Here is a 15,472-nt window from a genome sequence, read left to right on the forward strand (position 1 = left end):
GGCATTCAGCTGCAGAGGAAATGTGGCTTAAACACAATAGCATCTGAGGTCAGGGCCAAGAAGAGCCACATTTTATTTTTTGTTAAGTGAAACAACATCAAGCGTGGCGGCAGAAGGTAGAGTCTCTAGGGCCGCAAATACTGATGTAGTATGAACAGAAAGCATAAAGAGAAAGCAACAGTTTCCACTTGTCAGAAGCTAGAAAACGTTTGATTAATTACCCAAACGTATACATTGAAATTTGGGTTATTCATTTCCGCAAACCATTTGGTCAATAAATCTATTAATACTTTAAGCAAAAAACGACTTTTCACTGGCTGCTTATTTTTTACAGTTGAATGGTTAGTTGGTTCATTAGTAGGGCTGGGCAATTTGGCCTAAAAATAAAATCGCGATTTTTTTCTAACTAATGGACAATTTTCGATTTAAACCTCGATTTTGTTCTGTTTTTTTCTAAACAAACCAGACCAAGGCAAAATGTAAATACATATTTTCTTTGCAAAAAATGCGTAAAAATTAGGGTTTCTGCCCCATTACTTCTCTTCTTACTTCTATAAGAATAAAACACGGTGAGGTGTAAAATGTGTTTTAATATCATAAATGTTACGCATACCGTCAGTTTAAATGCTGTTTTATACTGAAAAACTAGAAGTTCTTGTGCACAACCAGTTTTATTCTGAAAATCCTTCATCTCCGGACGGTTAGCATTTAGCATGTGGCTAATATACCATTTACTATAGAGGTGAATTTAGTAGCGATATGACACGGAGTGTTGCACACCAAAACATACTGATTTCAACACTACAACTATAGACGTGGAGATATTATTATTGCTGAATATTAAATGAAGGTACAGTTTATTTGAATACGTTTGTTTACAGACGTGGGTAGTAGTATGAGACAACATCCGGAACTACCGTAAATGAAACCAGCCGTGAAGTATTTCCTGTATTTTTGGAGTATTGATTACAGCGTTTAAAATGTATTAAATGAAAAGTCATGAAAGAGATAAGGAGGAGAACAGGCGTGTTTAGTTATATATTTAATGTACAATGTCGGAGTCCTCTGTTATGCTCAACAACGAACATTGGAGACGTGGAGGGCCGGCTCCCAGCGCCAACCGGCCCACAGCGAGCCAGCGGAGGAGATATATCAGCTGGAGAGGTGGAGCTCGCTCTCTTCCCTTCGCTCACGAGAGCTTTTTTAATTAAAGCACCATTTGAACCTTCTCAGAGACTCCATTTAGTCTCCTTTTAAAGCTTCTCTCCTGGACGCGAGAATAACGAACACAGCATAACAACAGCAGATCGGGCAGAGCTGCAGATCGGGTAGTCACAGGCAATGTGGCTGAATTTTGGGCGCGTTCTGGAAAGTGAGAGAGTAAGCTACTACGGAGTCCCTTAAAGCAAAAACAAATCTGCGGAGTCTAGAAATGTTTTTAAATCGCGATTTTTCGGTTCAGCCATTTCACAAACCGTAGGAAAGTCAAAATGCAAATTAATCGTGAAAACCGAAAAAATCGCCCAGCCCTATTAATTAGTAATCAATGCTTTCCTTTGTCAGATGGTTCCCTGGTTGTCATCCAATGGTTAATACATGAGATCCATTACTTAGGCGAAAGAAGCGATACCAAGCTGTGAAAAGTCTCTGTTACAAGTTAAAGTCCTGCGTTATAGTTCAAACTATGCATATATATTACCAGCAAAATGTTTTCTGCTTCAATGTTGTTGAAGTTTGAAAGGTAAGGGTCCTTATTGTAGAGAAATGGTCCCTGTAATTGTTTATTAGAGTTTACTTTTATTTTAACGACTGATTCAATAATGTATAAGTAGCATTTTTAGCTATATAGTTGCTAAAGGTGGAGCACATTTGATCTTAGATATTTTCAATGTTTATGTTAAATACTGGTACGTTTTTTTATGCAATATTTATTTTAAGTAAGTAGTAACGATAGCTGTCTGATAAATGTGAAAGGAACAAGTACCTTATAATTGTACTTAAAGTCCGAACTCAGTAACAATCATTTGGGCTTTAAGAAATGACATTGAGCAAACTGTAGTATTTTCAATTCATGGATTTGTCAATTAACTGATCAATTATTGAAAATAATTGTCAGCGGCAGCTCTAATTCTAACTTTTCAGGGGAAAACTCACTTAGAAGTAGAACAAAGCTAAATCAAAGTTCCTGTCGTCGCTCTAATTTCCCACGTCCTTTCCTCTAATAGTTCCTGGGTTAGATGGGCATTTATCAAATCAAAGATTCCGTCACAGAAATAGATGTTTAAAGTAGTAACAGCTGGGCCAACATCGTCTTTTTCTAACAGGGTTTTTAGGACACATCGTTTGTGAGTGACAGCTTGTTCGGACCGTTTTGGGAAATGAGCGCTTGGCTCTGGCGAAGTCGAGGAACAGGATTCGAGATGAGGTGAAGTTTCCTAGAACTTTCATCGAATCAGACATTCCCTTTCAACTTTCATTAATGCGAGTTCAGGGATTTACTTTCTCTCAGTTAATAGTTTAGTGCAAAAAGTCTGTGTTGCCTGGCTTCATGCAGGCGTGTTGTCATTTAGCGATGGTGTTGCAATCCGGCACTGTCGGATGCTCAAATTGACCTACATGGAAAGATAATGCAACGCTTGTCTGTTTTTCCGTGGTGGTTGTGGGTATATTTCTCTGTATCTGCTAATTTGTAGCGACTCAGACCTTGCTAGCATCAGCAGCTTGTTAGCTTCCCCTCTCACACCGACTGCCAGGACGCACTGCTGTCATCCAACTAGCCAACATTCAAATATCTGCACACACATTTGCAGACACACACACATTTCTCAGCAAGTTTATATCAGACTTGTTGAGAAGCATCTTTGTAGCTGCAGTTAGATCATGGTGGAGGGCAGATGTTCCTCTCAGATGGCGGTTACTGTCTGATTCGGTCAAAACAACCCCACTGAGGATGGGGGGAATGTTTAGAGAGTAACACATCTGTGTACTGTGTCCTGTCAGATTCAGGATATAGACGTCCACATACTGAATAAAACTGTGTCTAAAAAGTGAAACGTGTGATGTGAACCAAATGTTGTGTCCAAGGATATCTAAACAAAGCCCTCTTGTTTATTTCAAGCATTTTACTCCGACTATGCACTTACATACCAATTTCAAACACATTTTCACTCTGTGATTACTTTATGGGAATCCGGTAGAAAAACAGCTGAGAAATATCAGAGGCTCTTTTACAATCTAAAGTGGTGTCATTTCTTATTTCTTTGTTATTCCTTGGTGTTCTCACTATGTGGACAACTGTGTGTGTGAATCAAAATATGTATTTAAAACTACTGCACTTGAACAATTGAGATGGGCAATATGGATACGATTATGTGTCAAAGTAAATGTAATTGTACAGCTTGATATCGATACATTGTGTATTGTTTTAAATGTCCAACTGAGAAACTGGGAATAGACAGAGTAACCAGATGGCAGATTTATACTTTGCTAAATACCCGACTTAGCAGGGTACTGCATCACACTGAAGCGAAAATCCTTTAAATCCAATGCTGCGGTCTATAAGGAAGTCCTGCTTATTGATTTCCAATGTTGCCTTCAATGGCCACATACCAGCAGAGATATTACAGCAATAATTATCTTAGTATAATATATGGGAAACATTGTTTCACAGTATATATTTAACCATAAATCTTGACTAACTAAATAGCTGCTGATTTGAAAGAGATTTAAACTGTTATTATTTTCAATACATTTAAACCCCAATATTTAGCATTTTTAAACAGTTTAATCACAATAATAAATGGTTTATAATGTAGCCTAATAATGTACAGTAGTTGTGTGCTTAAACAGTACTTATAACATTTTGTGACCAACTATAGCCTATAGCTTCACAGGAGGACCTATAATAGGTCCTCCTGTGAAGCATCAGTAAGTGGACAGCTATTAAATGACAGTTATAATTATACATTATAACTATAGCAACAATATTTCTATAAAATGTTATAAATGTGAAATATTAAGATTCTGATTTATATAAACTGTATCATTTAAAAAAAGAAACATGGTTGAGTACAATATTTGGGTTATTCATAAATACTTTTCTTTACCCTCGCAAACGCAGAGCGAACTTAATTCCTGAAGGCATGTGCCAAACTGTGCAATCATATATAATTAAATATGATTGCACCTCTGTTATTTCATGTGATCAATCATTCATCGTCTATTCATGAACAGGTTATGGACTGTTTGTGGGGGAAGTTTTAACCCTATACAAATATACAAAAAAAGCAACTAGAATGTTCTTATATTTGCTTGCATTGACATGAAAGTGTTTTATATGTTTATAAATGCTACATAGCGTTACATAAGAGTTAAAGATCGCAGAGGTAACACTTTTGCTGAATGCATTCTTAACATGTACTATTATTTTACTGCTATATTTTAAAACGGTTGTAAACGGTAAAGCTGGGCAATATGACTGAAATCTTTACCAACAAGAATATCTTTCACATTAAATATTAAATATATTACTTTTACTTATGCATATTAAATGCAAATGTATGCAAAATCCCTATTAAATTATAAAACTGACGTTAACTCAAACAAACAGCATTCTTTTGCTATGCTATGAATAAGTGTTTTTAAATTGGATTTTGCCTGAAAGCATTCATTTGGACACCAAAAATAAACATTTTTAAGACAATTAACATATCATAAAGATGAAACACCACTAAAAGTCAATAATGGTCATATTAAAGTATCACTAAGCCTTAGGGTATTTCATTAGAAAAAAAATAACACTTGGCAAATGTCTTTTATCACACAACTTTGCAGTTTTTGAGAGCAGGTTGTATCGGAGGCCGGTGGCAGACAAAGTCAAGCTCGGCTCACATAGCGATAAATGGAAATGTCACACCAAAGTGAAACATTGCTTGAAGGCAGCGGCTCTGTGGTGTGTTCTACATGTGAGGTGAGCACACATTTACCTTGCCCGACTTTCATGACGATTTTCATGGCTCGACTCTTGCACGCGCCTCCCTCCCGATTCTCCAGGCCCTCCACAGTACCGTTGGAGGTTGCTGCAGAAAAGAAGGAGATTGCGGAGAAAGAAGAGGTGGGTGAAGGACAAGGAGGAGGGGGGGGGGAGGTGATGGAGAGTAAAGGAGGGCCGAGAAGAAGGGGAGAAAGAGGAGAGAAGATGACACACTGGTTAATGAGCACGTCCATAACGCACAGAACTAATCAATATTTACGACAAGCACTGATTAGCTGTTCCAGTGATTAGCCGTTCTCACCCTCAATCAACCGCCAGCTCCTCTCACCGGTAACTCTCATTAACACAATAAAGTGAAGTCAAATGAATGGAACAACATTAGAGTCTACTGAGGGAGGGTGGGCGCCGAGGTGGAGAGGAGCAACATGGTCAGACCTGTGAGTGAGTGTGTGTGTTTTCTGTCTGTGCATACTTGAGCAGTGAGACATGCCAGCGAAAGTTCCAGCTTCTTGCCAAGTCCTCGAGCAGCTTACTCCCTCAGAGCCACATGTGTCATTACTTGCTGTTAGCGCTGAGAGCTAAATGCCTCCCTTAATGTTTGTGTGTCTGTGCGTGTGTGTCCATTTACACATTTGATTGTGTGTTTGTCCGCTTCCCTCCATTTGTTTTAAAGGGGAGATATTGGGAAAAAATACCTTGTTTCAGTGCTAATCCTTATACATTTGGGTACCTGGAATGCAAACCACACATAATTAATTAAATAAGGACGACCCGGTGAGTTTTTTGTGGACTGCCTCAGACAGAAAACAGGATTCAACGAGTGGTTCATTTTTGGCTCCCCTTCCTATGTCACATGCAGGACTATTAGATAATGCTACATCCCTTGCAGCACGGTAGCTTACCTAGTAGAGTGAATATCTAAATTAACTAAAGTTATCTTTTTATTAAAAGGCAAAAAAGCCCAAACTATTTTTCTCGAGCTAATCGAAGCAGACAGGTGCTAAAACGGAGCGTTAAAAGCTAGATGGTGAATACAGGTTTATTAAAACAGACAGAATGATAAAAATACAGCCTTTTTTTAATGTTGAAGCATGTAAACATATTTTAGTAGTAGCCTCGATTAAAAAAAAAAGACCCTGAAAATAAGCACAATATGTACCCTTTAAAGTGTGCATACTGCTCAGACTTGTGCGAGTAGCTCAGGGTCGAGGGTTGTTTTTTCAATGTCACATTCACTTCAGGCACTGTGACACAATTGGCTGTCTATTTTGGGGCCCATGATAATGACCTAGGGAGACAGAGTGCGACTCTGACCTTAACATCAAGCGGCTAGCTCAAGGCGGTTGTATATATATGTGTGTGTGTGTGTGTGTATATGTGTGTGTGTCTGTGTGTGTGAGGGTGCGTCTGTCTGTGCGATGGCAGCTCTAATTTTGGAATTCCCCAATTGATCTCCATCTCCGCTTAGTCTGCTGTTTCAACTTACTCCCTTCCTCTGAAATGCTTTTGTTTCTCTTCCTCACATTATCCATCTTGATCTCTCTCTTTCTTTCCCTCCCTGTTTTTCCGCTCACTTCGTTTCATTTTGTATCTGCTCTATCTGACTTTACCCCTCCCCTTCCCTCCCTCTTAACTCAATGACCATCTCCCTGGGTGATTGCTTCAGATGGCACCCTCATTATGATGAGATAGTCTGGGAGAGGGTGCTTATCTAATGATGACACAATAAGAGGGAGCTTTGGACTGAGGGGAATTTGCTAACATCAACAAACATACCCTCCATGGCATGATTTTCTGATTGGTCCTACACGCTACAAACTGTTGTTGTATCAAGCTGTGTTGAAATATGGCTCCGGAACTACGGAAAGGCTCCTCTGTTTGATTCATGCCTTGTCATTCCTTAGTATTATTAACGTTGACATTTTGTTGCCCTCTGGGATTTCAGCTTTGTGCATGGGCGAAATTGAAGAAAGCTAAATAATGAATTGCGCTAATATTATGTTACATTATCAGATCGTTCTCGGCCTCTAAATTACACGGCGAACCACAACATTTTGTTAGTGTGGCCGGAGTACGTGATAACCCGCGAGAATGATTGTGATAACATTGTGACAGGAGCTCTTTGGCAAATTCCCCCAGCTTGTAGACTCAACAGGACTTTGAGTAAACCGGACACTGAAATATATACGAGGGGGCCAAGCCGAGCCGAGCGCAGCTACAGAGCGATTTTGAATTTACGTGGGACGTTAATGTGAGTGAACACTCAAGGCTAAGTGAGTCTTATGATTTATGAAAAGTCTGTGCAGGGACCATGTCTCTTGTAAGGGGGAACATTCAAAGACAGTGAGGTGAACGGGGCCGTTTCCAGTCTTAAAGGTGCAACATTTCACAGCTTTGAATGGCCCCGACGCTGCCACAATTGCTAACCTCATCCTGCCATTTTCCGCCCAATTTCTCCTTTTCTTTCAATTTTTTACGTTTCCAGGGCAAGGTTATACAAAAAGGAGCTCTTTGAAGACCGAGCTCAAAGGCGCTTGAATAATCTGACTAAGAGAGAGCGTCATGCTATGAATTTTATATCCACTCAGGGAGAGCAAATCTTCTCTGTGTTAACTTACTTCTGTCATCTAAATGAACTATTCCTTAAGGCTGGCTGAGCATTACTGATGATGGCAGGATAATGAAATGGACCTTCGAGGCTTCTGTCTATGTAAACAACCCAAAGAGAGCGGGATTTATAAAGAGATGATCACTACATATGCTGTTTGTATTCAGGCCATTTAAGACGTCATATCATTCAAGGCTTTTACTATAGCGATGGGAACTCATAATCCGATTAACCATGTCAAATATTTACCACATTTCCTCATGGGCATCCATCTTTTAAACACTTTTCAAGATGGAAATCCACTCCTGAAACAACTGTTGAGTCCATTTAACAAATGTGCAGTGAATCTGCAGACTGAGTTTGTGTTTGTCCTTTTATCCCTTGAGTCATATCACTGTATTTACATTTATCATGTCAGCGTTCACTCGGAGAAAAGATGACTGCCCGCCACGTTTCTCAAGCCCCATAACCCTTCTCCACAACAAGGACACGCTGCCAGCTTTTTTTATTTAATCTCCTCTTTCTCTCACTCAATTCCCCTCCCTCTCTCTCGTTTCATCCCCTACGTTAATCCAAATCTGGATTTCCAGATATTAAAAGGCCGACGGTTATGTCGTGTTTTGGAAAAGAGGGAAACTGGGGAAATGGGTCTTCCTGTGTGTCTCTGTGGAGATGAAAACACAAGGGGATAAAGCAACGACAGGATGAAGAACAAAGAGACTCCCATTCTGCTGCTAATGATTTAGTGAAGCAAACCGTTTTCCATGTCAGAAGTCCAGAATACCAAAAGAACCGGTCATTGCATGAAGGAATGTTGCTTCTTTTTTTATAAAGCGGTCAGGCTCCAAAGCTGTATTTTTTGCGATGATTTAGGGCCCTTTTTGTGGGTGTGGATCGTTGGCCGCAGAGTGGGAGAACAAAAGATCTACAGCTGCTGAAGTCATAAGAGAAACCAGGTGCCAAATGTTGATGTTGGGAAATATCTACAGTACAAATGTATCAGCCAAGAGAGAAAAAGCTCATGGGGGAAAAAGCTGGCTTGCAACAAAGGCTCCCGTTCCAATACCTCACATATACCACTAGCACATTTACATGCATATATGCTTGCATATGAACGGATTTCACAAGGACGTTGGAGGGTAGAGTGGAAGGACTGCTCCTGGAGTAGTGGGAGATGTGTGAGGGAAGCAGTGCAGACTGGTCGAGACGAAACAAGCGGAGGTTAAAGTGCGACGCGGCGGTCTATATTTATTCTCAGGTCTGCTAAATGAGGTCACTCAGGTGGTCCTGCTGAATACATTCCCCATCTCCATCCACTGCTTATTATTCCTGTCCAGCCCAGGTGGGGAGAAGGAGGGGAGTTGCTTTTATTCCGTGTGTGTGGATGTCAGTCCCGTGTCTATGCGCGCGTGATTTTGTGCAGACAAATCTGCCCAAAGCGCCGAACGAAGGGGGGGGATTGATACAGCCCGTGTGACAGACAGAGAGCAGGTTGTTTAATGAGAAAATTGATGAGAGGTGACATTCATTGGCTACCTTTCACACACCGCCCCCCCCCGTCTACCTCCACAGCATTCAGACTTCCACTTAGCTGAGCCGAGCAGGGACTGGGTAGTCACAGTAACCACCGGCAATAATGTCTACATTTCCCCCAAAAAATTAATAAAAAGCTAAATGCATGAACAGACACAACCACATTCTGATCACTTACACTTAGCATCAAGGGGGACAACCGCCCGCACACACTCCGTCTGAGGCAAAGCATGAAGATACACACTGTCAGGTTTGTGTATCAAACAGAGTGTCACAACAGAAAACGACTACTTCTCACATCTGCGATATTCCTATCTGGGTTTTGTTTACATTAGCACACCCGAGTCGAAGTAGGGCGAAGGAAAGGAGAGCCTATTTGCACAAAATATTTCACTCCTGAATGAGCACAGAGAGGGTTAGATTAGGTTTATGGGCCTGATTCCAGAGATAACCCTCCCCAGCAGATCTGGCATGCAAGCAAGCATGCACGTGCACACACATAGAGTGAGGTTGGCAGACTGGAATAATACTGGGGGATCTAGATGTTTGCACTTTGAACCTTTTCTAATCCTCAGTATTAGGCCATGGCTAAAGCCTGATTATGGCAGAATGAAATGGATCTAAATAGATGTCCAAGCCCATCAAGCCTCCATTTCTTTGTCCTAGAAATAGTAATGGAAATCAGCAATCAACCTCCAACCTCTCGCTCGCTGCCTCACCCACAGTCTCCCCATGCTTAGGTTTGGCATGGTCAAGGAAAATTAATTCAGACTTTTCATATCGTCTCACATGAATTAGGCCCTCACAGCCTCAACCAACGGTTTCTTTTCAATAATAAAACCTGGCAGGCAGAATAAAATAGTCCTATCGTTGACGTCTGTGCTGCACATTCTCATGGCATTTTGCAAATCCAATATTGAATTTGAGTTCAGAATGAATGTGGTTTTGGAGCAATGTGCTTTGACACAGCTGATTTTCTCATCTGCATGTTTGACCACAGTGCTTTTTTTCCCGTTTAGGTTATTATAAAGCATCTTCATGTAACAGCGCTAACAGCCCCACCGCGTGCTTCCTGCTCCTCGGAGCCGCTTTGCTGCACATACAGCGAGCAGGTAGCTGCATTGGTGTCAAGGTTTAAGTTGGTTAGCGGGCCTTTGCACACAACTGTTGCTCAGCTCACTGCTTCAGTATAGAGCCAGAGGGGGAGCTCCTCTCCTGCGTGCTGAGTAGACTGCACACACACACGAGCAAAAAAGCATGCATGGCTGCACACACACAAATACAACCCCAGTTGAAATGGTTGCAAATAAATATATACAGACATGTAAGCACTTGGCCACACACACACACACACACACACACACCACACACACACACACACACACACACACACAACACACACACACACACACACACACACACACACACACACACACACACACACACACACACACACACACACCACACACACACACACACACACCACACACACACACACACACACACCCACACACACACACACACACACCACACACACACACACACACACACACACCACACACACACACACACACACACAACAACCCCCCACCCCCAGTCCCCCCCCCCACACACACACACACACACACACACACACACACACCACACACACACACACACCACACACACACACACACACACACACCACAGTGTTGTAGCCAGAAGATCAGGCAGGACTTAAGAGCTCCTCCGGCACCAAAATTACAGGGTACCTCTAAATCCTTCCAGCAGAGAGCACTATGGGATAGCGCCGGTTGGGGGGAGGGGGGTGAGGGAGGGAGGAGAAGTAGTGTGTGTGTGTGTGTGTGTGTGTGTGTGTGTGTGTACGTGGGGGGGATGAGGTGTTTAGAGAGGGGATGGAAAGAGGAGTGCGAGGTGAGGAGGGGCCGGAGAGGAAGCGGGAGATTCCTTCTTCTTTTTTTTTAAGACGAGCGAGTGTGCGAGGCCGGGGAGGAGTGAGACTTGATCTGTGTCTCTGGTGTGTGTGTGTGTGGGTGTGTGTGTGTGTGTGTGTGTGTGTGTGTGTGTGTGTGTGTGTGTGTGTGTGTGTGTGTGTGTGTGTGTGTGTGTGTGTGTGTGTGTGTGTGTGTGTGTGTGTGTGTGTGTGTGGTGTGTGTGTGTGTGTGTGTGTGTGTGTGTGTGTGTGTGTGTGTGTGTGTGTGTGTGTGTGTGTGTGTGTGTGTGTGTGTGTGTGTGTGTGTGTGTGTGGATGGATGGGAGGGTGTCTGTGCGGGCATATGCCGGTGAGGGAATATGGAAGGAGGTGATGAAGTGAGGAGTTGAGAGGAGGAGAGCTCAGTTTGGAAAGAAGAAGAAGTGGGAGGTGATCTCTCTCTGTGAAGCATAGGAAGCATATGCAAGTGTTGGATATTTTGTGTGTGTGTGTGTGCCAAACTTCTTCTCTCCTACTAACACTCACCATTTCTCTAACGCTCTCCCCCGAGTCTCTCATTGTGTGTTTTTTGGCCTCTGTGCAACTTTGTGCATACCTTTGCCTACATTTATTTGCATTTAAGTGTTGGCCGATTTGGAAGGATAAAGAGTGCAGATATATTTCAGCATGTAAAGGTACAAATGTCAATTTTCATTTTATTGTGTGTGCGTGCTCCCTGTACATCAGTCAAGACAGTCCTAGATTACAGAGCCAAAGGTCGGGCATTATGGACTTCCATGGGCCAGAGCTTCTACTCATGACAGCTTTTAACCTCTGCAGAGGACCTGTCAGCAACTCCCAAAGTGTCGCTGTGTGTACATGTGAGTGTGTGCGACTTAAAGAGACCCACAGCCAGCAGACAGAGAGAGCTTCTGCATCATTTAGCTGCGGGTGTCTGTGTGTCACCTCTCCGGTGAATCCAGCGGGGCAGAGCTTTTACACTGCTGCACTTTCCAATCTCCAACTCAGCATGAAAAAAAAACGAAACTATGCGCCCCGAGTCGGCACAAAACGTCCCTGTGTATCCGCCCTACACAGACAAAAAAAAGAGGGGTGACATTGTCCTGACTGCGTGTGAACAAAGGAAAAGTATGCGCATGCGGAAATTCCACGCACAAACAAGCAGAGGTACGCACACCATGCAGGCCGTCTGTTGGATCAGTGGGAGAGAGGGCGCAGAATAACAGGAAGACCTTGGGCAACGGAGCAAGTCATCCGTCTCAAACACGAACAGACTGAGCACACTCTAACATGACAGATGTAGACAGACTCATCTTAGAGTACATCGCATCCTGAACCTCTCTCCTGCACCACCCCACAATCTTCCCTCCACATACACAAAATGTGCTCAAAATGTGCACACACGCTTCTAAACTAAAATAATCTGACAGGTGTGCACCGGGGGGACTTCGGATCATAGGATTCTGAATGCGGTCGATTGGCACAATAAAACAGTGTAACCTGAGGGAGGTGGACTTACAGCTTTTAATACTATAAGCTGTTGCATATAGCATTAAAGTTATGAGAAGCAACGACAGCAGCCGGAGCATCCAATGCTAATTTCATAACCGTGCTGACTGCAGAAATGCAATGTTCCTAAAATGGATTATTTTTTAGATATTAGCTATTTCAACTTTAGCAGCGTTTTTCAGCTATAATGCTTCTGTTGTGTGGAGAAGTTGCCAGAAGCCCACACAACCATCCCTAATGACAGAGTAGCTAATTGGCTGTAATGGCTCTTTTCACCGATATCATCGAGCAGCAGCCGCGGAAAAACCTCAGCAGTTTTACACAAATCATGTGCAGACTAAAAAAAATAAAGGGGGAAAACAGCCTGGAGAAAAAGTGGCCAGCAGTAGCTCATTTCGTTTCGGATGACTTGTGCTGGAATACATCTAACAGCACAGAGCCGGCCATAGAAAGGAAAAAAGACGTTTGCGACTGTTATTTTTCTTTGTTTGTCCCTCCCGATCAATTAGAAGATTATTTTTAAAAACTAGCACAGCCCTCGTGGGCACGCACACATTAGCACCCCTGAATACATAAATCCAGGTGGACAAACATGCCCTGAGAGCTACACGCAAGCACACACAGCCCACACACACACTTGCCTCTGAAGTAGCATCTCAGACAGTGCATCATTTCACTAATGGCAGCTGAAATGTTGCGTGTTCGGAGAAATAAGCAGAGGGGAAACTGGGTCAGAGAGAAAAACTGGCATCCACCTTCCTATTGGTCGGAGCTAAAGGTTAGGAGAGATGCAACACATACTGAGGCGCACACACACACACACACACACACACACTAAAGGTTAATATTGTTCGTGTGGGAGTTGCTGAGTTACTGTTTATCTCGTGCTTAACCAATGTTTGTGTACATAAGGCTTGCTTGTGTGCTCGTGTGTGTAGCTAACAATGAATACAAAGAGTTTACTCCTCGTTACAGACACAGGGAAGTTCCACATTAGTGTTTTATTATCCCATCATGGCCACAGTGTTTCCCTCACCACACTTATTAATGGCTCTGTTCTTAACCAACGGCCCACATCAACAGTCAGTCCGCATGACTTCTACTCTCCTGTTCTTAATTTAATATAACAAATAGCAGCACCACTAGTGTCTGATCCGCCTACATGTATCTAAGCTTCTCTTAAGACAAATTCCTGCTTCTACTTCAAATTAAAAGCTGCACACCAAAGCCGTGTTCTTTTGGTATGCCCAGGGTTAAGAACAATACCGGAAGTTGTACACAAAGAAATGGAGCGTATTATCCAATTTTCACTCTCCATTAAGCATCATTTATACTGGGAGGAGTGGGGGAGAATGCTCAGAGAAATGGTGGGCAAATGAGACAAGTATCTTGACAACATTAAGAGTAACTGCCCTGGAATTAAGAAGTGGCTGCCTCAAAGATAAATCAAAAATAAACTGAAATAATGAGTGCATTTTAATAAACGTGATGGATATCATACATAAGGAGGTACTTGGAGAGCACAGACCAAGGCTACGCAAATTGCAATGATAACAAATGTTAAAAGGTCTTTGTGTTCTAATCCAACATTTTAATGGTTGTTTCTTGGCCCGTGATATACCCTCCCACCAAGTTTCATGGAAATTATATTTTTCTTATCCCTTAGAATGGGCAATCACATGTAAATATTGTGTAAAATGACACCTATATAATATGCATGTTTCAGTGTTATTACACCCATGTTACACATTAATACATCCCAGCTATACTACGCCATAATTACGCAGCATTACACCCATGTCACTAGGTTATTACACCCATATTTTACCCATGTTATAACCATATTACACTGTTATTTCACCCATTTTACACATTGATACTGTCAATTGACTATCTCCAAGGATACAGAACCTTCTTGGCAAAGGCATTAAAGGTCCCATGTCATGGCCATTTCTACCGATCATAATTCCATTGTTGAGGTAAACTAGAATAGATTTATATTGAGCAGTTTTCCAAACTCACATTGGTTTCTCATACAGCATCTCTGTATAGTATGTGTATTCACTCTCTGTCCTTGTTGGAGCTCCTACCCCCCCCTCCCCTGTGAGCCCAGTGGCCATCTGCGAGACAACGAGACACAGCTAAACCCAGCCCGAGCACACACACACACACCCGCAGCCTGGCTGGGAGTTTGTGTGTGTGCTCACACACAGACTCACAGCCTCGCCGCGTCCCGCCGTCTCAGGGAGGAGAAATCGGCGGAGTTTCAGCTGAGAAAAGATTGAGTGTGTGTGTGTGTGAGGAAGCCGTTACGTCACTATACCCAAGAAGAAAACAATGGAAAAAGAGAAATCTCCAACGAGGCGTTCTGGGGCAGCACAGACAGGTCTTTTCTGTGTTAGAGTTTTACTCACTACAGGGTGTACTTTGAGGGTTTGTGACTCTGCAGACCGTTACACATAACATAACACACAAGGGGACGGGTAATAACCAGAAAAGCATGACATGGGACCTTTAAGGAGCAAATAAATAAATACATGGTGTATAACTAATTCAGATAACTCTTATCATCTAGTGGGTCTTAAGTATTTGTTAGGTAACTTTCCAGTAAACAAAACACATTTTTGTAATGTTTGCATTTGGCATAATGATTAGTATAATATCATTAACATCCGATGATCATATTATAATGTCCTTTAAAATACCCTTGTGTTAATGTTATAGCCAATTATAAATCCCAGCAGGTATGTTTTCTAAACATCCAGTACCATGCATGTTAGTGGGTGGCAATGGTATTGCCAGGTTACATGTGTGTAATCGGCTGACAGATGCACACACACAAGGTCTTAGTGAGCTTGTTCCTCAGCAGGAGGCTCATTGAAGTTTTCGTCGTGCT

At 42.3% G+C, this 15,472-nt stretch overlaps 1 protein-coding gene across 1 annotated transcript in view; it reads right to left on the bottom strand.

The window, feature by feature from the left end:
* The window catches only part of efnb1 (ephrin-B1), a 60,226-nt gene that overhangs the window by 9,296 nt on the left and 35,458 nt on the right, over window positions 1–15,472 (bottom strand). Inside the window, exon 3 of the mRNA XM_034223181.1 lies at window positions 4,986–5,078. Coding sequence (XP_034079072.1) covers window positions 4,986–5,078 — 93 coding nt within the window. The remainder of the gene's footprint in view (window positions 1–4,985; window positions 5,079–15,472) is intronic.

The sequence above is a fragment of the Gymnodraco acuticeps genome, unplaced genomic scaffold (genome assembly GCF_902827175.1).
Source record: "Gymnodraco acuticeps unplaced genomic scaffold, fGymAcu1.1, whole genome shotgun sequence".
NCBI classification, from domain to species: domain Eukaryota; kingdom Metazoa; phylum Chordata; class Actinopteri; order Perciformes; family Bathydraconidae; genus Gymnodraco; species Gymnodraco acuticeps.